General features: G+C 40.2%; 1 protein-coding gene across 1 annotated transcript in view; it reads right to left on the reverse strand.

The window, feature by feature from the left end:
* Positions 1 to 938: 938 nt before the first annotated feature.
* Positions 939 to 21,645, reverse strand: part of LOC139714228 (krev interaction trapped protein 1-like) — a gene marked incomplete at its 5' end in the record, with an annotated part of 51,526 nt that continues 30,819 nt past the window's right edge. Inside the window, 12 exons of the mRNA XM_071625944.1 lie at positions 939 to 1,373; positions 2,155 to 2,280; positions 2,831 to 3,010; positions 3,705 to 3,840; positions 4,335 to 4,501; positions 5,188 to 5,339; positions 7,059 to 7,122; positions 7,975 to 8,073; positions 8,995 to 9,102; positions 9,767 to 9,860; positions 11,824 to 11,886; positions 21,147 to 21,281. Of these exons, the coding sequence (XP_071482045.1) occupies positions 1,275 to 1,373; positions 2,155 to 2,280; positions 2,831 to 3,010; positions 3,705 to 3,840; positions 4,335 to 4,501; positions 5,188 to 5,339; positions 7,059 to 7,122; positions 7,975 to 8,073; positions 8,995 to 9,102; positions 9,767 to 9,860; positions 11,824 to 11,886; positions 21,147 to 21,281 (1,423 nt within the window). The remainder of the gene's footprint in view (positions 1,374 to 2,154; positions 2,281 to 2,830; positions 3,011 to 3,704; positions 3,841 to 4,334; positions 4,502 to 5,187; positions 5,340 to 7,058; positions 7,123 to 7,974; positions 8,074 to 8,994; positions 9,103 to 9,766; positions 9,861 to 11,823; positions 11,887 to 21,146; positions 21,282 to 21,645) is intronic.

A 21,645-nucleotide genomic window follows, 5' to 3' on the forward strand; every position in this document is an offset into this window, starting at 1 on the left:
TACCGTTATTCCTGATAAAAAAAAATCTTGTAAATATCTTGCAAAAGGATTTTCATCGTCCTAAACTTTGCTACAGTTTAAAATAGGTGATGTTTCAATGCTCTTTTACCAGAGTGAATACGCAGCACATGTTCATTAAAGAAAACATTGACAAATATTAGGACTTATATAGTTATATCAATAAATCACGTAACTGGTATGGCAGGGGAAAACATAATATAAGAGCCCATCTGCTGGTTATCACACTGATAAGGAATGGGAAAGAATCTGTTTTAAGTAATTAGTCTTCCATTGGAAGTGACTGCAAAGGAGATGCTTCAAAACCATCAAAAATATAAGCTCCAATATCATTGATACTGACTCTAGAATATTATGAAGGAAATTTCTGTAACTAATATCATTTTTATGCTGATGAAAATTTTGTAAACACCCTTAAACAACAAGACAATTTGTGTAATTGGCCTATCCTATTCTTTTTTTCATTTTCTTGATGGCTTCCAATAAAAATAATTTTGATTCTACCACGTGTGAACACATTTTGCGGCCCTTGTCAGCACGCCTTATGGCAAGGGGAAGTAAATACCACAGATGGCCATGCTAGATCCCCTTGGAAATCATTCATCTTGCTGTGTTCACATGCAAAAAAGCTGTTATCTACTGCTACATCACATGCAGATGCAGGGGACTATGAGGTACATGTAGATAGTACACAGACAGCATCTTCGTGCCGCAACTAATATCCTGGTCCAGAGCATTATTACTACCACAGTTAAACAGTGGTTAGCATATAGAGTCAGGCCCTTAATCAGCAGCTGCAAAATTTTCCCATGGCATGTGTTACGGTTGTTAATGCATCACAAATAAACTATGGTGCCATTGGTTGGTTCATTGCAGATTACAAGGTCCTTGCTTTCATATAAGCACTTCACAATCTCCATCCCTTGTTATTAACGAGATCATCTGCGTGGCTGGGTCGGGAAAGAAGTGAAGAGGACAAAATCAGGAGTCTCAGTCCACAGCTCACGAGGCTAGACGAAAAATAATCTTCAGCAAAGAGAGCATTCGTATGCAGTTTCTGCTAGGAAGCAGCGAACGTTCCTCACAGCAAACGAAAGTCATGCACAAGTGTCCCACGGACAGAAGTGGTCTATGGAAAGCTCCTTTTTCTTTTGGACACATCAGCATGAATATAGACACTTTGGAAACAGGGAAGCTGGAATCCAATTCTGCCATGGAGAGTCTTGTTACATGCCTGCTACCACGACCTGGCTGCCTCAGTGCCTCTGTAGGCTGTTAGCCCTGCTCGTTGATGGCTGGTCCTCAGCGGCGAGCCGGCCCGACAGCTTGTTGGCAAGGTTGCTGATGATCGCCGCCTGGAAGAGAGGAAGGATTGGAGAAATTTCACGTGTGATTATATTCTCTACACACAGTCTACAAGAGGGACTCAATCGTCTTCATACCTGTGCACAAAACAATCACACAGCATCGTCTTCAGCTGATTTCTACCCAAGCATTCTAAGCATGCATACCTGCCAACATTTCAAGATGAAATATCTTACTCGTGGATTGCAAAAATCTTATTTTATATGCAAACTGAAGTTAAATATCTTACTTTCAGTCAAATCTTCAGAAAATACACATGAAAGGTATATTTAAATATTTTTTAAAAATCTGATTTCTCTGACAGAAAATCTGATTTTGCTATTTATACCGTAAAAAATCTTACTGAATCTGATAAAATCTTATTAGTTGGCAAGTATGAGCATGAACTCAATATCTTCCCATAAGCCTAAGCATAAAGCACAATTTACATCGAGTTCTCTTCGATGAACGGAGTAAAATAACCCCCCCCCCTCAAAAAAAAAAAAAAAAAGAAGAGAGAGACAGTTTCAATGTCATTACAATAGGACAAACACAAAGAAGGATCTAACATTATGAAGTTTCACATGTGAAAGCTTAAAGTTTCACATGTTATCATGAAGTGGTGACTATCACTCTTTACAACACATGCAAATTAGATTAGTAAGGGGTTTCTTTTTCTATAACTGCCTGTCCAAATATATATATGTATTTTTTTCATCTTCTTTCTTTTTCTTTTTTTTTTTTGGGGGGGGGGGGGGGGGAGGGACTGGTAGGAGAGGGGGGTATTTGTACCTGTTTTGTCTTCACAGGGAGCGTCCTGTACCCATTGCCATCCTGTATGAGCAGCGTGAGAGTTAGCATGTCACTGGACACCTCCCACGTCAGCCCCTGCTTGTAGCCCACACTCAGGATCATGGTCTGTGGAAGATGGATGCAAAGATATGCCCTCGATTTTATTTGACTTGTTCGTGCGTCCACTCATTGTTATGTCATTCAATCATCAGATATCATAGCTATTCTCTGGCTAGTAGAAATCACAATTCCATAAATGTGTAGTTTAAGGGTACCAAAAAAAAAACAAAAAAACAATTATACCCTTTCATCTGAAATAATACACCTTCCCATTGCACTTACTAAAATCAGTCACAATTACATGATCCTATTTTTGCACATTATTACAATGGAATGAGAATCTTCCTTTACTTTCATTTGCTGTAATTTGTTTCACTTTATTTCATCTGGTTCCATTCAGTTGAGTCTCTTTTGACATTGTTCTGTTTGTTAGGAGAGGTAGTATTACATAACATGGCCAATCTATTGAGCAAAACTTGTTTGCAAGACCATATAACTTGGAGGGAATTTCCCCTCATGTTCCTTACCATTCAGCAGTTCCAAGGAAAACTAAACACTTTCTCTCGTCACAATTTCCAAATCTATATCATCGACAGACCAAAGTAGACATTTATACCTTGCTTATTGCATTGATAAGATGTATCCCTCTTGAGTTGACCCCTACAAAGACAGCAGGCGACCTCTGCGACCCTCCCTGACCTCTCCGACTCCCACCGAGCTGGGCTGAACCGAAGAAGAACGCCGACCCATAGACCGGGAAAGACCGGCAGAGATCCAAGTACATCATTTGAAGCTTCTGCAGAGATAAGAATTCCCCGATTTTAGCATTAAAAAGAAAAGAAAGAATAATCTTTGCCAGAATGCAATGTCAAATATAACAATACTATGAGAAGATAAGAGTCAAGGAAATCAATTACACAAGAAAGGCATCACTCCTGATGCACTGAAGTACTAGCAGCAGTGAATAATCCAATCGATTAAACCAATAAAGAGTAATTTGCTCCTAAAATCTGAAGGCAATATATTAAAACAAATTTCTACAACTCAAAAAAACAAATTATTGCTGGTAGTGACGACATTGGCAGAATTTATATCTGACAGAGTGATTAAATCACAAATGTACTTTATGAGTTTCTGGATACACCATACTTCTGGAAAACTCCATAAAGCCATTTTGTACAAAGTTCTACTGTCCCAGAAGGTGTGGATCACACACAAAAAAGGGGAGTCAGGGGGAATCTGCATAGAAACAATAATTATACGGCTTGTGCAATTTTCTTCATAACGCTTGGCTATGTTTCCAACTGGCTGTCTCCATGGTGGTAGTCACGAATCAACCACTTAAATGGAGACATTTCTGTTTATTGCCATGGTAACTGTAATAATCATTCCACATTGCAATTATTATGGCAAGGTTTTTTATGAAAAGGCTTCCTGGTCTAGACTATAGTGGGTCTGCTATAGACCACATCAAATTATGCAACCCTCACCGTGACGTCTCGTATTCCCTTCTGTGTGACGTTCCGGTGCTCGTTGACGATCTTCTGTGCCCAGTTGATGCCCCTTGACCCCTGACCCTTGGCCTCGAGCTTGATGCCAGGGATGAAATGCCTCAGGTTGATATTACTGCGATTCAAGATGAGGAATAAAGGATGTACGGGATTAGAATGAAGAGCAGTGCCAATACATCAATTGTCAGTAAAATGGCAAATGCATAGAAAAAAACAATCTCTTGTTTTTTGTTTGTTTGTTTTTCTTTCTTTCTATTCTGTACCCTAGGTCCAAAAAAACCTGTAATTGTTCATAATGAATAATGGATAGTGTTTCTACTATACTTGGAATGAGTTTTGATGAAAGAAGTGTGAATCTGAAAATATACACTTCTGCACATACATGTGAAACAAATGTTACACATGAGCCATTAGTCATACTGAAAATGCATGGACTAGAAACATTTTTACACATGTATCTTGAGCACAGGATGTGAATGCAAAGAGCTACATTGTACTGATAAGACAGCAAAATACACATAATACGGGCAAAACACAGCAAAAACAACAGATAAAGCAAAACAAAACAAATTTGACCTTTCCATCAGCGCTGGGAGGTTTGGGACTTACTTAAGGAACCCGGCACGATGCCTCTTAGCGTCATGATCGCCGTACGTGATCTGCATGTAGATACCCGCCAGCGTGATGGCGTCGGTGTCCGTGGAGGGATACATCCCCTTCAGGACGTTCAGGAGGCACTCATCAAAGAGCATCTTTATTGCCTGTGGGTCCCGTATCTAGGCAACAACAGGAACGACAGAGCACACACAATGTGATTCATGTTCTCCCAAATTACTGAGATATGTTGTTGTTGTTCTTTGAACCACCAAGGTACTTGCTTGACATTTACGTTTGGCAGCCCAACAACCATATTCTCTGCACATATTGAATAATGGGCTTAGATTAATACATGAATGGTGTATGGTATACAGACCGAAAATAGCCAAGTTTTGGTGAATGACTAACTGGATGAACCTGGGAATCTTAATGATACAAAAGCGAAATGTCAGTTTTCGTCTCGGTCACATGATTGTGAGTAATAATCACTCAATACATATCAACAACATTGTGTTGTTCCACATCTTACTGTGGCTTTCTACTAGCATTGCAGCAAGCTACTTAATCCATAAAACTGGAGGAGAAACGCCAGAAATAAAGACTGTATAAGCTGTTATTTTCGCGAGAGTTTAAATTTCGCGAATTTCGTGAATCACAGTCGGATAGCAAATTTAACAACATGTGAAAAGGTCACCATGCGCTGGGGTAATAGTGCTTTAACAACAGCGTGAGTGTCAGTCGTAAAACTAACATCTCACGAAAATGTCTGTGACCTCCTCATTTGCAAAAATATCTGTACGTGAAAATAACAGTTTGTACAGTAATCGATTCCACGTGACTAAGAGAAATAGCGGCCCGCACTTACTGCACGTTCGTCCTCAACCGTGAGCAGGGCGTCTCTCCTGAGGTAGAGGAGAGGGCGCTCTGTGTCCGGGTTGTAGTTGGTGAGTTGTCTAATGATGGAGTCCCACTGCTTGAGGTGCAGGACCGGCTTGTGTTCGGGTCTCATCTGCAGATCTGGATGAGGAGTAATGAGAACGGCGAATGGGAGGGGTGAAACGACTTGGAGGAATATTCATATCTAAGCAATGTGATACACCCAGCAGTTGGAAGGGTCTGGTCTTTACAACAAGCAAAACGGAGGTGGCCCGTTTCTGCAAAACCCTCATAGACCATCTGCAAATTAGTTTCGAAGATAAGCTCACCCAGTTATGCCCAAACTGAGGGCAAGTGTACTGCAAGTCTAGAGATGCGAAAATGAGAGTGTTTCTGAAAATAACTGATCTGCTCTCAGCTGTTCTGAATCTTCCAATCACCTCATATGAAAACAGGACTCAGGATTAGAATACTATGATCTTTTTGACAACTTTCAAATATCTAAATCAATGAGATTTCAATTACTGGAACACAGTGAGAGCATTCAAAAATGAGGGTTGTTTGCAGTTGAAAATTTGCCTTTAACCCTAACTAGGCCGGGCTATTTAGGTAGTTGATAGAGCCAGGGGGGGGCCTCCCAGGCCCCCCCTCCAGATCTCGGCCGTCGACCGCGCGATCGCGACGAAAATTGGCACACACATTGCCTATGATGTAATCTAAAATACCATGAAGTTATTTTTTCAAAAAAACATCATTTATGCTAAATTATGCTAATTTATTCATGATGATGTATAAAATCAGACTATTTGGTATAAATCACAAAATAAAGCTCAAAACAGGCACATTTTTTGTGTAAATATTCTTTCTAGTGTCCTTAGCAAATGTAATGAAAAAAAAATTGTGATATCAGAAAAAATTCCTAAGTATTTTATTGCTTTTTGGAATTTCTTATGTATTTCTTTGTTTTTTCGACTTTATGTTTTTCATTGTTTTTTCGATGAAATTTGTCCGCGACATCGCTCCGAACAAGAAAATATGTTATTCATTGATTTTAATCACTAAAACACCAAAATAATCATGCTTTTATGAAATTTGCCTGTAAGCACAGTTTGCATTGAAATTGTACATGAATTAACGTTTTTGAGCAATTTTTGGTCTGACATGCATGTACATATTTATGCGTAACTTCGGAACCGTGCGCCCGGGCATCGCAAATTTGGTGTCAAAAGATGCGGGAGACTCGAAAGAAAAAAGTCATGAAACGTCGCGGCGATAGCTTTTTGCGATTGCGATACATCGCGCGGAACGTCGAGGGGGGGGCCTCGGAGCCCCCCCCCCCCCCCCCCCCCCCCCCCCCCCCCCCCCCGGCCTAGTTAGGGTTAAAGCTCTGCTATACCTTATGTGGAAATGGACAATCATTAACTTTTTTTACGAATGTACAATCATGCATGCACGTCTAAATGTATAAATGTAACTGTAACAGGTCAGTGTGTGTCATAATATGCATGGATGTAACTATGTGCGTAAACCAACTATCAATCTGTCCGTTCCCCCCTCCCCCTTTATCTATCTAGCTAGGCATCTACAGTACATCTATGTACATTATGCTTCACTGCGGACGATAACTAAAACTTAAAAGCTCTCTGAGCAGTTCTTACTGTATGGGAAATGCACTGACAAATACCAAAGTGTGAAACTGTAATTCTTATTCAGCTACCAATCAACACTGCACACATACAATTTGCTGCTCCAAATATTAACTCTACTTTAGAGCACAGATATTTGTAGTGGGCGCATTGAAAGGTATTTACAGTGAATACCACGCAGTCGTAAACCTTATCACAAAGAGACCAAACTTACGCAAATTCTGCGATGCTATCCAGACGGCAAATATGTGATGTCCACCCCGCGGTAGCTGGAGTTGCTGGAAGAGTGAGAAAGATGATGGAAAAAACACAAAAACATCAGATACAGATATGACCATTTTGCATCAAGATTTCTTTGAGCTTTACAATTTGTCTGCAAAACAGTTCGTTCTAGCTCGAAACACAAGAGCAAAAGACAATTTGTGAGTGCATTCACTGATGTTTTCTCGTCTTCTATTGCAAAATGAAGATGTATTAAAGGAGATTTTTCTGTACAGACAGGGCAATAGATTGATAAGCACAAGGTTTCACTAAGACAATGTATGGTGTATGAACACCCCAGCTTTACACGACTCTGATCTCTTAATTAGTACCGTAAATTTTCCTTTACGAGATACCATCCAAAAACTTCTTTCATTTTTATGCAATCCTGGTTTTTCATGTTACAAATTCATGTGTCCTACATTAACCAGTTGAAAGACAAATTACAGTTTCCAGCAAATTGTCGAAAAGAATTCAAAGTCACACAAATAATCTATTTGTTTGCCTTGCAGAATTTGTATCTCTTTACATGCATTTATGGTCAGCACATCTTTGAAATGAACGACGTACATTATGTTCATTCATTCATTCATTCATTCATTCATTCATTCATTTATTTTTCATTTCCAACAAAAACATATGAATATATTACAAAAATTTAATACAGTACATAAATTTCATTATACAAAGTAAAGGATAAATTTACAGAAAACTTGTAGGTATAGGAAAATGTTGGAAATGTTACGCTTCGTTCTGTCAGCACTCCAATAAGAACTGCAGTCTGAAAATAAGAGGCCAATAAAATCCTTTTTATCCCCTGGAAATATGAGGAAAGAACATAAAATGTCTGTCTGTTGCCAATACTGTACCTGCACCAGGTCCCCAATGCTAGTATTGCTTCCACGGTTCAAATCCAACACCACATGGGACCCATCCAGGTCCATCAGATGGACGTCAATCTTGTGAGGCTGTAAAGAGATACGGAGAATGGGAACATACACGTTAGGATGGTAAAGAGTCAAAGGTCAGAGGTCAAAAGGTCAAATGTTTATAGCAATAACTGACTGCACCTAACTTGATTTTCCTATAACACAGGAATTCATCTTTTAAAATGTGCCCACATAATTAGCTTTTATTTTCCTAGCTTTTTCATCAGCATTCAGTATTCCATCCAAACCTGACTGAGTTGTAATGATAGCAAAACCCACTCAAAAGAAGCAAGAATGTCCCTCAATTTAGGAAGCAGGAAGGCCATGGTGACACAACAGGAATTAGGCAGATTAGGTAATCTCTTTTCACTGATAATTATTTTCCACACATCTGTGCCAATCGGCAAGGAAAACACTCCAGTGTGCATGCCAATTAGTGAACGCAGCACAGTAAGGGTTAAATTAGTGACAAAATTCCACCATGAATGCTATTAGATGATATACACTGTACATGTACTGTCCTGCAACATAGTGGAGATTGAATCTCTATTTCAAACAAATGTATCACAGAATAGTTACGGAGAATAACTCTTGCTTTCTACACAAACATACAAAATACGACTACTCCACATGATTATTATCATTTGCACTATATGGCAAGCATATGTACATCCATCTACTATTGACGATCAACACAAGTGTCGTTCATAGCAGTCTACACAATCTGTAATGACTTGTTGGTATCATCATTAGCATATCTTCCTTATCCTCCTCCCTTTCTTCTGCAGTAGCAACAAAAACATAATTTCTTGCAGCATCATCTTTGCTGTCATCGCCATCAACTCTTGACACCATAATAAAATCTGTTACAATCAACGTATAATCGGCACCATCGTAATCTCATATGTCAGAAACATTAATCCTATTAATTCCTCATCTCTGCAGCAATGCATCACTTACCGGCTTCCTTGCTGCCTCTTTCAGTAACTTGACGGTTGTTTCCCACTCATTTTGCCTTGACTCCTCGCAAAGTTGTAATGGCGTTCTTCCCTCCTTGTTCACAACCAGCTGGAAATGGAAAATCCACCATAAAAAGAGAAAGAAAAAGAAAAAGAGAATAAAAAAAAGCTCCTCTTCTCTCTCCTACTTTAAATTGGCAAACTTCTAAAATGGCCCCAAAACAGAAATTAAGAGATAAACAAATGTACAAACAATATACAGCAAAATCAGTGCATTGATGAACAGAATGTAAATGGAGCATGTAATGATGAAGTCTATTCATTATTCATTCAAACTAGAAAAAGTAGAAAAAAATGTATGACTATCAATATGATTGGTTGAGAAAGATAGGGGCATGAAGTGCCACTAACTCTGTGGCGTTGGTGACACCTTCACGCTCTTATCTTTGTCAGCTGATGATATATGAATGAGCCCATCTCATAAATTTCAAGTGGAAAAAAAAAAGTCACATCATACATACCTGAAAGACACAGTACAAATACAATTGTAGAGCTAACACATATCACTCATTCTCATTGTTTTTCTATTGTCTTTATTTTGGCCCTTTGTCATTCGCATTTGGTTCTGCTGGCCATACCAACCTACCCCCCCCCCCCCCCCATGAAGTCCTGTCCCTATCCCTGCCACTGTGAAGGAACAGAGAAACACAGCAAAGACAAGACAAGACAAGACTGATCATGCCATATCACCAGGAAGAAGTTTGCAGCTGTACCTTGTCAATATCTCGGTGATTGAGGAGCAGCCGCACGACCTCCGAGTGACCCTTGAAAGCGGAGAAATGGAGCGGTGCTGACCCACTGTCGTTTCTGAGACAGAGAGAGAACAAAAGGAAACCACACAAGACAATGAAAGAGAAAATCATGATTGACAGTGCTATCAGATATTACTCTTATCATTTTTTCCTCAGACAGGCTAGAAAGAAAAAGGAACCACAGCCAGGGCATTAGATCTAAGCCCACGCATGTATATTGACTGACTTGATTTGATTTTACTTGATTTACTGCTTTTGAAATACTGATGAGTGTATCATCATCATCAATATCTCAGAGTGCAAATTCCAAGCGATAAAAGTGATGCGATTTAAGTCTTTTTCTACAAGAACAATACATGACAAACTTATGAGCAACACACCAATCACATACAAAGTAGCAAATATTTGTTGTTTAGACACGATGAAAAATATGTATAAGGTAGTAAACTTGAATAAAATACCACATACTGCTATTGAAACATGGATGTCTGTGCAACATCACTTTCATTCTTTTTCCTGGGTTTTTTGAGTTAACATTCCCTCGTTTTCATATCAAGGAGAAAGACACTCTTTTGCAGCTTTAGCACTCTGCATGAATTAAAAGAACTGAAACAAAGCAACTAATTCTCCATCTACCAAGGATGGCTAAGACTGCACACTTGATTGTTTATTGGCAGTCACAATAAAATCACTAGTTTTATGAATGCATGTAAGCATCCAAAATCTTTTTCACCTTCTTTCTTTTTCTTTTTGAAAAGTGGTGAGCTACAATAAATTTTTGTCCTATCTTAACATAGACCAGGTCTGAACTATCCCTTTAACCCTTGGCCTGGAGGATCCCACAGGAACACACACAAAGTTAACAGGAATCACAGAGTCTTGTGGGAACAGTTTTACTGACAGGCAGATCGGCTGGCTGCCCAACAACTAATATTTGGGATTAGCTTATAGTTTGTTCTGTTTTGGTTTTTGTCACAAATTCAATATGTTGTCTGAGTTTGCATCGGCTGATTGCCAGTGACATTTCCTTTTGTCTTGCTCATTTTCCGACAGCATCATTTCATTTCGCTCAGTATTTAACAGGTGTAGAGCATTATTTTATCCCTTCCCCTCAGAAATTACGACTATTGTTTCACGTCAATAATCACGTCCTACGAGTGTATCTTGGCTGCCGTGGGGAGACCCGGGTTTTGACCAAAGTGTATCCCCGATCGCAAGAAGAACCTGAAACGCATTTGTTGATTTCCAGATTTGACAGAAACTAGACTTACTTCGCACCGGCAAATGTACCCTGCACACGGCTTGAACACATAAACGGGACGGATTTCTGAGGCGCTGGGTGATATTTTTTCATTTGTGGAGATTAATGTTGTCGAAACTATTTGCGTTATGATCTCTCGCCACCCACCAACGTTTCCTCTCCAGACCGAACAATACATCGCGTCCAAATTTTCGGGAGATTTCTGAGATTTTGTCCTGCCCGTGGCTAAAGACGACATCACTTCATAGACAGGATATTGCAGACAAACATAAAACCGCAACTATAATAACATTCAGGCAGAATGACAAAAAAAAAAAAAAAAGGAAAGAAGAGTATGCTTCCCGGCTCCAGGATTAAGACCTGTTGGGGTAAGATGCACAGCAAATGTTGAAGGGTTCACGTAACCCTCAGTAAAACATATTTCAGACTTTCTTTCTTTCTTTCTTTTTTTGTACAGCTTTAACAACAGCTTTGAATTTTTACCTATGATATAAAAGAATTTCTTGAATTGTTTACTCTTATATTGTCAAAACTATTCATACTTTCATCCCTTGCACACTGTGCACACATGTTTCTCAAACAGGATAGAATTTGCCATAATAGCAAGATTATATGATTACCAGCACATAAGTGTTGCTGTTGTTGTGTGTGTGTGTGTGTGTCTGTATGTGTGTTTTTATACCACATTTTGCATGACAAAGAGATTTTTACGAGGATTTTGATGCTAGTTGTATAATGCATGTTTTTTCGTACTCACTCTGTGTTCGGTGAACAGTTGGGATCTAGCAGAAGTGTCTTTACTGCTTCCACATGGCCATTCCTGTGAAGAAGTGAAAAAAACAAGAGGAACACATGCTTTGTTTATTGATCACATTTTGAAGCAACTTGCTTATGTAAGTCCTTTTTTTTACATGAATCTTGTGTGGTAGAGGTATGTTCTTGCTAATATTAGAAACATGCAGATAAGAATTAATGAGGCATTAAACACCATGGAAATTTGATGGCACCGTTCTTATTGGTGAAATATCACAACAGTAATATACTGTAAAAGTGGAAATTTTTGTGCATTTCGCGCAACCAAACGCTGGCGTGAAAATGAAAGCACGCGAATATTTTTGCATGCCATATGTGCCAGTAGTCAATATCCTGATTCCGCAGAATCAAAAACATGCAAAATCCATCTTATCCAGCCGAGTGCGAAAAATTACTCGCGCAAAAATATCCACTTTTACAGTACCGCAGTAATTCACCTGGTATCATTTTCATTTACAAAATATCATATTTCTGGCTAACAATGTGCATGTAGTTATATAACAGGAAAAAATACATCAAAACAAAACATTATAAATACACGGCTGTACAATCGGTGGCATTTCTCGACAAGATTCACATTTGCGCACAGATTTCGTGCAAAGTTTGAATTACAATGCTAAATACCAAAGTATTTTGCAATGTCTGTGTGTACATCACACAATACCACGCGAAATATCGCGGTATTTTATCGTCAGTGTGAATGCACATATGGAGTGTGATAACTGCAAAACAACCGCACAGTCAGGCTTATCTGCCACAGGTGTGCAGGTGTACAGGTGAGCTTCATTATGACAGTCATGTCCTTGGCAATGTCATACTTAGTGGTTTTAGAGTGACAAGCAATAAAGGGTAACACATAATACCATGGAAAGAACTTGGAGCACCACAACGTGATAGAAAGGAAACAATAAAAAAAAAGAACAGCAACACAGACTTCCATGGGATGGGGGGGGGGTGGGGATAGAAAACTCTGTGGCAAAATGTTACGTGTGAAGTATTATACCCATCAAGATCAAGCTTGTCTCTGCACGTCAAGTACGAAGGAGAACTTGTATCACACACAACGTGGAAAACATGGGTCTCTGCGACTCCCAATCAAATTCTTCACCCTGCCCCATACCTGCATTGTCTGTATGTCAGTTGCCTAATGAATGAACGAAGGGTGAAAAAGCCTAGTTTGCCATGACGATGTGTCAGGGCATCCTAGTTTGCCATGACGATGTGTCAGGGCATCCTAGTTTGCCATGACAATGTGTCAGGGCATCCCATTTTGACAGCACAGATTTTGAGATGGTGCAGACATCACTAAATATCAATTGTGTCTGCGTCTCACGGAGGGCACGGTACTTTCGCAGTCATGACTACCACTGCACAGAGTGTGCTCTGCATTCTGTATTCGCCGAATATTTCGCGAGGTTTTCATTTTCACGAGTTTTGTGAGTAAGGTGCTATTCGCGAAATCAAAGAAACATTATAAAATTGACTCTGATCTCAATATGAAGGAGACATATTGGTATGCACATTTCTCCGTTCAGTTCAGTACGCCACGATCGCGAATTTAACCACTCGCGAAATCATCGGGAAGTCCCGATTCACGAAAATTTAGACTTGCTAAATATATTGCGTATACAGCACTCTGCCATGTACAAGAGTATTCATTATATGTGTAAACTAAAACCTATAGCAAAAAGTTTTAACTTTGCAAGCACTACAGCAGCAAACATTAGATGCTCACAGCTGACTGTTTATAGCTAAATTGTTGCCATGGTGACTACAACTATTCTTAACCCGTTGAGGACGGACTGATTTTGCTATAACACGCATTTCCTATAGACAGCTGCCCGAGTATACTCGGGACTCGTTCTCAACGGGTTAATTGCACATGATTAAAAAAAGGACATAAATAAGGAGCAATGATAAACACAAAATACAGTTTAAGAACAAAATATCCTGTAAACGATAGATCTAGGTATGTAGAAACAGATGAGCATGATGGATGAAAGATACAACTTTGCATTTAACAGAGGAAATGATTACTTAAAGAACATTTTGGCTTTCAGTACTTTTCATGCTAACTCAGGTATCCTTGAAAAAAAATGTGTTTAGATAGTTCTATGGAAGCACTGTATAAAAGTAACAATGAAACTTTGCAAATTGTAATTTTGATTTCCAAAAAGGCACACCTACATTGTAAGTATCTGTGGCCATGTCTGCTTCTGCAGTAAAGACCAACAATTTGGTCCCCATACTAGGAATTTAGGAAGCGGGAGGAGGCTGGGCTCAATCAGAGATTCTCTTGCCAAACTTATTAATAGTATTTTTGTGTGTGTGTGTGCATTTTCATGAATAATTTCTGCCACTTCCTCTGACGTCATTTAAGTATGACACAGTAAGACAACAACAAAAATTTGAATACAATAATACAATATTGCAAAGCCCAAAAGGTCTGTTCCTTCATTTTGCTCGACATTGTGGCCTCATTTATCTAGTATGTAAGACTAATCATTAATACATGCATCACAGCTGGCCATCGATGATTTTTTTTTTAAAATTTAACCAATTTTTGCAATGAAATGAACGTTGTATGTGCTTTGCACCAAATGTTCTTCAGATAAATTCATTCATTGAGAAAAGGTAACAACTGACTTGTCACAGAAAATGATCAGCTGGTTATCAACAGGGAACAGCGAAAACTGATAACTCAAATTTCCCACTGCATCAAGAAATTGCTTCCGCATTGTTGGAAAACTTACGAGCTAAAGATGTACTGTAAAACATGATATATTCGCGGCATGAATTTTTCGCGAATTGGAACCGACAGCCTTTTTCGTGGCATGAAATTTTCGCGAAGTGCCACTGGCGTTCAATATATATAGTGTAAACAAGGACTTTCGTGTGCATTTTAATTTCGCGAATCTTGGCGCTCGCGAAATTAAAGTGCACGCGAAAATTCCTCGTTTTACAGTATGTGCATATTTGCTGACTTGCACTTCAGTTTGTGTTTCATGGCATTCTTAAAACCTGCCACATCCATAACCATGTCCATGTTACATAGGAAATACACCAGACATCTGTCATAAAGATACAGCCACAAGAGACGGAACTGCTTAGATTCTGGCCATGAATAGCCATGTGCCTGATATTCGAGTGCATTTGAATGTGTGTCTGTTTGTCCAATTGCGTACGACTTTATCGTAAATGCAAGCATGCGCAGCAATCTCGTGAAAGGTAAGAGAGCACCTCCTAATGTTGCAGACCTGTAGGTCCCCATGTCGAGGGGTAAGTCCCACACTGCAGGACTTTCCCCTCCGAAACCATAGCGTGGATGTTCACTGGGACTTGTCCCCCCCCCCCTCCCCACGAAGCAAGTCAGTCCGGGAACAAAACTTGGAGGGGAGAGTGGCCATGGGCCGTAAACGATGGCACCCAGCTGTATTCATCAAATGTGCGTGTGCATGACTTCTGGTTTCAAATGTGCGCATGCATGACGTCTGGTTTCAAATGTGCGCGTGCATGATGTCTGGTTTCAAATGGCAGGGCTCGCTCCAAAACCCTGATTTTCCCTGCAGCTTGTGGACAGTCAGTCATAATAAAAGATAAGATCTCTGGTGACTGTCCCTCCAACCCTGCGTTCACATTGTCCCCCGCCCCGCGGGGAAAGTCCCGAGCTGTGGGACTTTCTCCTCCAAAACTATAATGTGAACGCTCGCTGGGACTTGTCCCCTCGTCCCCGCGAATCAAGTCGGGTACGGGGACAAGATTTGGAGGGGAGAGTGACCTTGGGGTGAAATTGATAGCGTCCAGCTGTGGTCATCAAATGTGCGCATGCGCTATGCCTGGCAGAGCTCGCCCCAAGCCCCAATCGCCCCCACAGCTCGGGGACAGATGAGATACCAATGTGAACGGTCAGTCGTAAAAAAGATAAGATCTCTTGAGGCTGTCCCCGCAGCGCGGGGGACAATGTGAACGCGGTGTATGAGTCTGATGCGGCAATGGGGGGGGGGGGGGGGATCCAATGTGAATTCGGGGATTGTTGTCTTAAAACACTACTCCTCTATCTCAGCGAACTTGACTCCTTCCCCCAGAGACACCAGCGAGAGTGGCAGGTGTGGAATGAAAGATAACAACCTGCTACAAGCTGATAGCCCTCTGTTAACACCTAACCCGTCATTTCTCTCTGGGAGAGTTGGGGGGGGGGGAGGGGGAAGGGGGCAACAGAGAGGGGAAAGGGAGGAAGAGGGAGGGAAAAGGGGGCGGAGGAGAAAAGGGGATGTCCCTTGTGGTGTGACCACATGCCAGTTATCTGTCAAGGACAGATACACTGTACCATCTGGTTATTATCTAATATACTTTATGTGTTCTTTTTAAGAAGAAAGACAAAGAAGAAAGATACCTTTGTTAGATGGGAGACTTTAATACCCAAATTAGGCCAGAAAGCAAGGAGAAGGGTTCAAATTTTCCTATGGCAGATGACATCATTCACTGATGTGTCATCATTACTTTAGTTCTCCTCTCAAAGACAGATTATACTGTTGAAGTGCTTCATGTTATATATCATATATGATATGATCTTACATTCTGATGTGAAGCCATAATTGCCAGTTCATCACATTGTTACTAACATTTTACAGATTTAAAAAAGATGAGATATGAAAAAAGAATGACATCAAAATCAAGCATATGCTTTACAAATGAGATTGCTCGATGACCAAGAAATACCATACTGTAAAACACAATATTTTCGCGGTATGAAATTTTCGCTAATGGGAGCCGACGGCCCTATTCGCAGCATGAAATTTTCGCGAGCTGCCTCAATGCATATAGTGCAGACAAGATCTTTAGCATGCATTTTAATTTTGCGAAACTCGGCTCTCGCGAAATTCGGGAAATTAAAGTGCACGCAAACATTCCTTGCTTTACAGCATATTGTGTGTATATATGTCATATCCCTGGAAATATCGAAGTTATTTCAATTGGCACTAATAATGTTGACACAGTGCCAGATCTGTGAAAATTTGACCCTCAAAAGGTCAAATGTTTCCAAGATCACTCCAGGATGAAATGAATATCATTATCCTACATTGTACCTGGTACATGGTCCTCTAGATGAATTGAACAGTTTTACATACAAAATAGCAACTCTCATTTTCATTTGTACATATACTGTAAAACAAGGAATGTTCATGTGCATTTCAATTTCACAAATCTCGCAAGAACCAAGGTTCACGAAATTCAAATGAACGCGAGAGTTCTTGCCTACACTATATGCACTGAATGTTAAAGGTAACTCGCGAAAAATTTCATGCCGCGAAAAAGGCCGTCGGCTCCAATTCGTGAAAATTTCATGCCGCAAAAATATCATGTTTCCCAGTACACTGATCAAATACAAAATATGTTTCTGTATAAAGGCGAATTGTGTTGGACAATGGGAAATAGTTTGATGTGCAATATCTTGTCACAGGCTGCCGATGCAAAACTGATATCATCCATATTTCAAATTTGAAACTGCAAACATTGTTTCATCCCCTTTGTTATCGACATTATACGCTTTCTCATAATGTTGCTTGTTTGTTTCTTTCTATAAGTGCCTGGCATGAAATTAAAGTTGTCAGGTGGCCAGTCTACCTCACAGATGTGAGAAGGCGAAGGAAAAAAATTGACCCAGTTATGACAATACCCTTGTGGCATGCATGCATGCTTGCATTCTACTGAATGATGTCAAAAAGGGGGTGGGGTGGGGGAGAGGGAGGGATGGGTGGGGGGGTGGGGTGCTCTAGGAAACTAGGTGTCGTGAGTCACAATGAACTGAAAGGGTGTGTGGGATGATGCTTCAGGTTTCTGATCGACTGATTTGGCCGAGGGTCCCGTGGCGATACAGACGGCAGATCCCTTGTGTGAGTCGTCTCATCTGCCAAGCCTTGTTCGAAAGATGGCATTTTACTATCTGAGCAGCGAGGGCCGAATTCCAGTCCAAAACAATGACTGCATTCTTACAGACCTTGAGAAATTGCAAAAGTCCCTTTAACCCGTTGAGTTCAGACTGATTTTGCTATAACACACATTTCCCATAGACACCTGCCCGAGTATTCTTGGGACTTGTCTTCAACAGGTTAATACTTCTTCCAGCTTCCTACAAGAGCACAAACACAGCAACTTTGACTCATGTAGAAGACTTTAGATCTTTGGACCTAATGCAAACAATTGGAATCATATTCCACATGTTTTCTTTATGCATCACTGTTTATATCTAAATTGACTCTTTGACTTCCGCTTGAGACATATCCTCCTCATTGTAACTTGCAAACATGTGTCATCACCTTTAGAAATCATCCAACATAAGACAATTACTGGAGGAGTTCGGAACACAAAAGAATGTTCCATCTAAAGAGTTTGAAATTTAGTGAAAGACTTAAAACAGGTATCTCCCTACAGTACACTGTAGCTTTGTAAAGCCTTTTATAGCTTTAATGCATTCTATGTATTCTTAACAATGATAGTGATAATAAATCTTTGTCATACCAATCTAATTCAAAGTGCTCCAAAACAAATTGCATCAACTTTTCAACCCCCCCCCCCAAAAAAAAAAATAATAATTATAAACTTTCGAAGAATCCTATACTGACTACAAAAAACAACAACATTATTTTAATGTTTGGTGTGACAGTTGCCAGCTTGTTAATTATACAAAAATTTCACACAGGGAAAACATAACACAATGTTATGCCCATGGGCAAAACATAACAAAAAAAGGTCTGACCACCTTCACCCAATCTCTGACTGAGTATTTTACCAAGGAGCTGGATTTTACTAACCCACTCACTATATCACTGCGCATGTACACCCTGTAGCTATTAAACTCGGGCTAAAAAATAACAACTTAAAACATCTAGGCCTACTATCAATACAATCCCTACATAGCATTGTATCCACCATTCGTACAAAACCATGATTGATTGTTTGATAGTCTGTTAGTGATGAGTCAGTGTTTTCTCCAGCGCATAACATACCTATGATCTGTCACACCCTAAAAACGCCAGTATAGGGACTTGTCAAAAAGAGTCCCTCTGATACCCACTGTATGGACACACACCATGTGAGAACATGTGTTTTCATTTGAACACGTGACGCCCGTGATCGAGCGGTCGGGTAGCAAATTGAGTTTGCTCGGCCAGCCGAAATGCGGCCACATCTTTCGAATGTCAAAACGAAGCGACATGTAATCTATAAAATGGCTGTTGTCACGACTTACATATTCTCTGTAGCCGAGAACTGTTCATGCATGTCTGATTGAACCCATTTGTTGGGCTACCTATCTCAATGTATGCCCCTGGCTAAATTGTAATAGCCTCATCACATAGATGTACAATGTATGTCAAACGAAGTGATGCTAACAGTTGCTACAATGTGGCATATTCTGTCTCTTCATGTCAAATTCCACCTGTTTGCTATCAGCTGCCTTTACCTCTCCCATTACCACAAACACCTGCACTGCTCAAGAAATGTCAATGGCATATCAAATTATCATCCCTTAAAGGGTTAACAAAGACTTCCAAATAAGTATTTTTCTTTTACCAAAAACTTGGCTGGTATACTGCAAAAGCAGAAACTTCTGCATGAATAACCTTTATCTTGTTTCATTTGTTCAGTGACTTTCACTTGTTAATGAGTATTTCTGTACAAAATTGTGCCTCCAAAAATACTCATATGAAACTACTTTGGCATTATTAAAAAAAAGGGGGGTCAAATAAATGACAATTATCAAAACTGTGAAATATGCACTTGTCACACATGGATGTGATTTGTCAAAACTATCAAAACTCCACAGAAATGTGTTTATGATTACATGTTTTTTGGCATTTCAGAAAGTCGTTTCTAACCCCATTTTTCAAAACAGCTTTGAGTTGTATCAACTGCCCAGATATCCCTGAGAGTTGTTCAAACCTTACTGCTACACCAGAATTGAATTGATAATGCACCCAAATTGTCACTTGGTTTATAGCTCTAATGGATATCAATGAAGTCAGACCTTAGTTATAGATGTACTGCCTGTTGATTATCCTGCTCAGCTCAGCAGGTGCATACAAAGACACAGTAGTGTGGGCATTCATGGGTGGCTATAGATTCATTCCCTGCCCACAGGGCTACATTTGGAAACCATAAATAGCACTGGTCAGCGAATATAAGCATCGAAGCATATGCTCATCGGTAATGGTTGACTAAAGTCAAGATTCTTCGGCTGTGTGTGAACTGGTTACAGCTCGTTATTCCGAAGGTTCATTATTCCGAAGGCTCTTCAGTCCGAAGATTCCTTATTCCGAAGGTTCGTTTTTCGGAATTTCATTTTCGGATGAACAAATCTTCGGAATAACGAACCTTCGGAATAACGCCACAAATGTTCGGATTAACCAACCCTTTTTCATTTTCGGATTAACGAACCTCTAGGTATAGGGAATTTGCGTGTTTCGGATTAACGAACCTTCGGAATATCGAAGCTTCGGAATAACGAACAGCACCCGTGTGAACTTACACCGAGATCAGTGAATTAGTTGTGGACAATTCCTTATGGGGATTGTCGACTCTACCTGGTGACTGAACTGGGCCAGCCTTCGCACTCCATGCTGTTGCCATGCTACCAGGTCTTTAAAAAAAAAAAGAAAAAAAAAGAAAGAAAATCACAGGCTTAACCCGTTGAAGACGAGTCCCGAGAATACTTGGGCAGGTGTCAATGGGAAATGTGTGTTATACGAAAATCAGTCCGTCCTCAACGGGATAAAGGTGCATGGTCGCGGTGTTTTAGTCAAATGTGTACGCGGGCGCACGGCGCAAGTTTACTATAGAGACCTACACAATGCTATCGACTCCTCTTTGGCGCTTACGCTGTGGCCCACTTCCCCGAGTCCGAAGAAGTCCGATCCACTGTAGTCAGTGGTCCAATCACAGTTCGGCTCATGATTCGGCTGAGGGGGATGACAGCTTTAGCAAACGTCTTTTGTGATGTCATAATAACAAGCACATATGCACACACCCTGGCATTACTACAAACTGCGCGTGGCGCAGAGAAGACAATGAAGGCAACATTACTTAGCAACACCTACGCACTTTACTCTTGATGACAGCTCAACTTCGGTAATCTTCGTATCAATGCAGTATCATCAACAGCGCCCTCTACACTACCGGGACCATGCACCTTTAAGAGGGAATGAGGAGGGAATGGGGCTTTCAAGATGCCACAAGAGAGGCAGTGTCTTGGAAGGAGCCGCATCTTACCAGCAGGCATAGTGGAGAGGAACCCACAGGTGGACGTCTGGCTGGTCGGCCGGGTAGCCCATGTGGAGGAGCTGCCTCACAGTGTTGGCGTTACCCTCGTAGGCGGCACTGTGAAGCGGGTACTGGTCCACCCAACTGTATAAAGGGGAAAATGCAAGAGTGCAAAAGAATAGGAGACATAGAATTAAATATATCTGGTCAACCCATTGATACAAGTTTTCTCAAGCCTGTCACTGATTGACATATCATGACTCACAGCCAGAAATTGAGGGATTAGTTTTGTTTAAATGCATGAAGGGTGTCCAAAAAAGAATTCAAAAATTCACAAAAGATCAAAAATACTCTTCACTCATAAGAATATTTCTCAACTTGTCAGCAATAGTTTTGATTTGCTTCACAGTAAAAAATGAAATTTATCCTGTACAGTATATATTCCTTTACCCCTTCGAAGACTAGTCGAGAGTATAATCTGGCAGGTGTCTATGAGAAATGAGTGTTA

This window comes from Diadema antillarum, unplaced genomic scaffold, assembly GCF_040938485.1.
Source record: "Diadema antillarum isolate AM-2024a unplaced genomic scaffold, OU_Dant_1.0 seq00002198_RagTag, whole genome shotgun sequence".
Classification (NCBI taxonomy): domain Eukaryota; kingdom Metazoa; phylum Echinodermata; class Echinoidea; order Diadematoida; family Diadematidae; genus Diadema; species Diadema antillarum.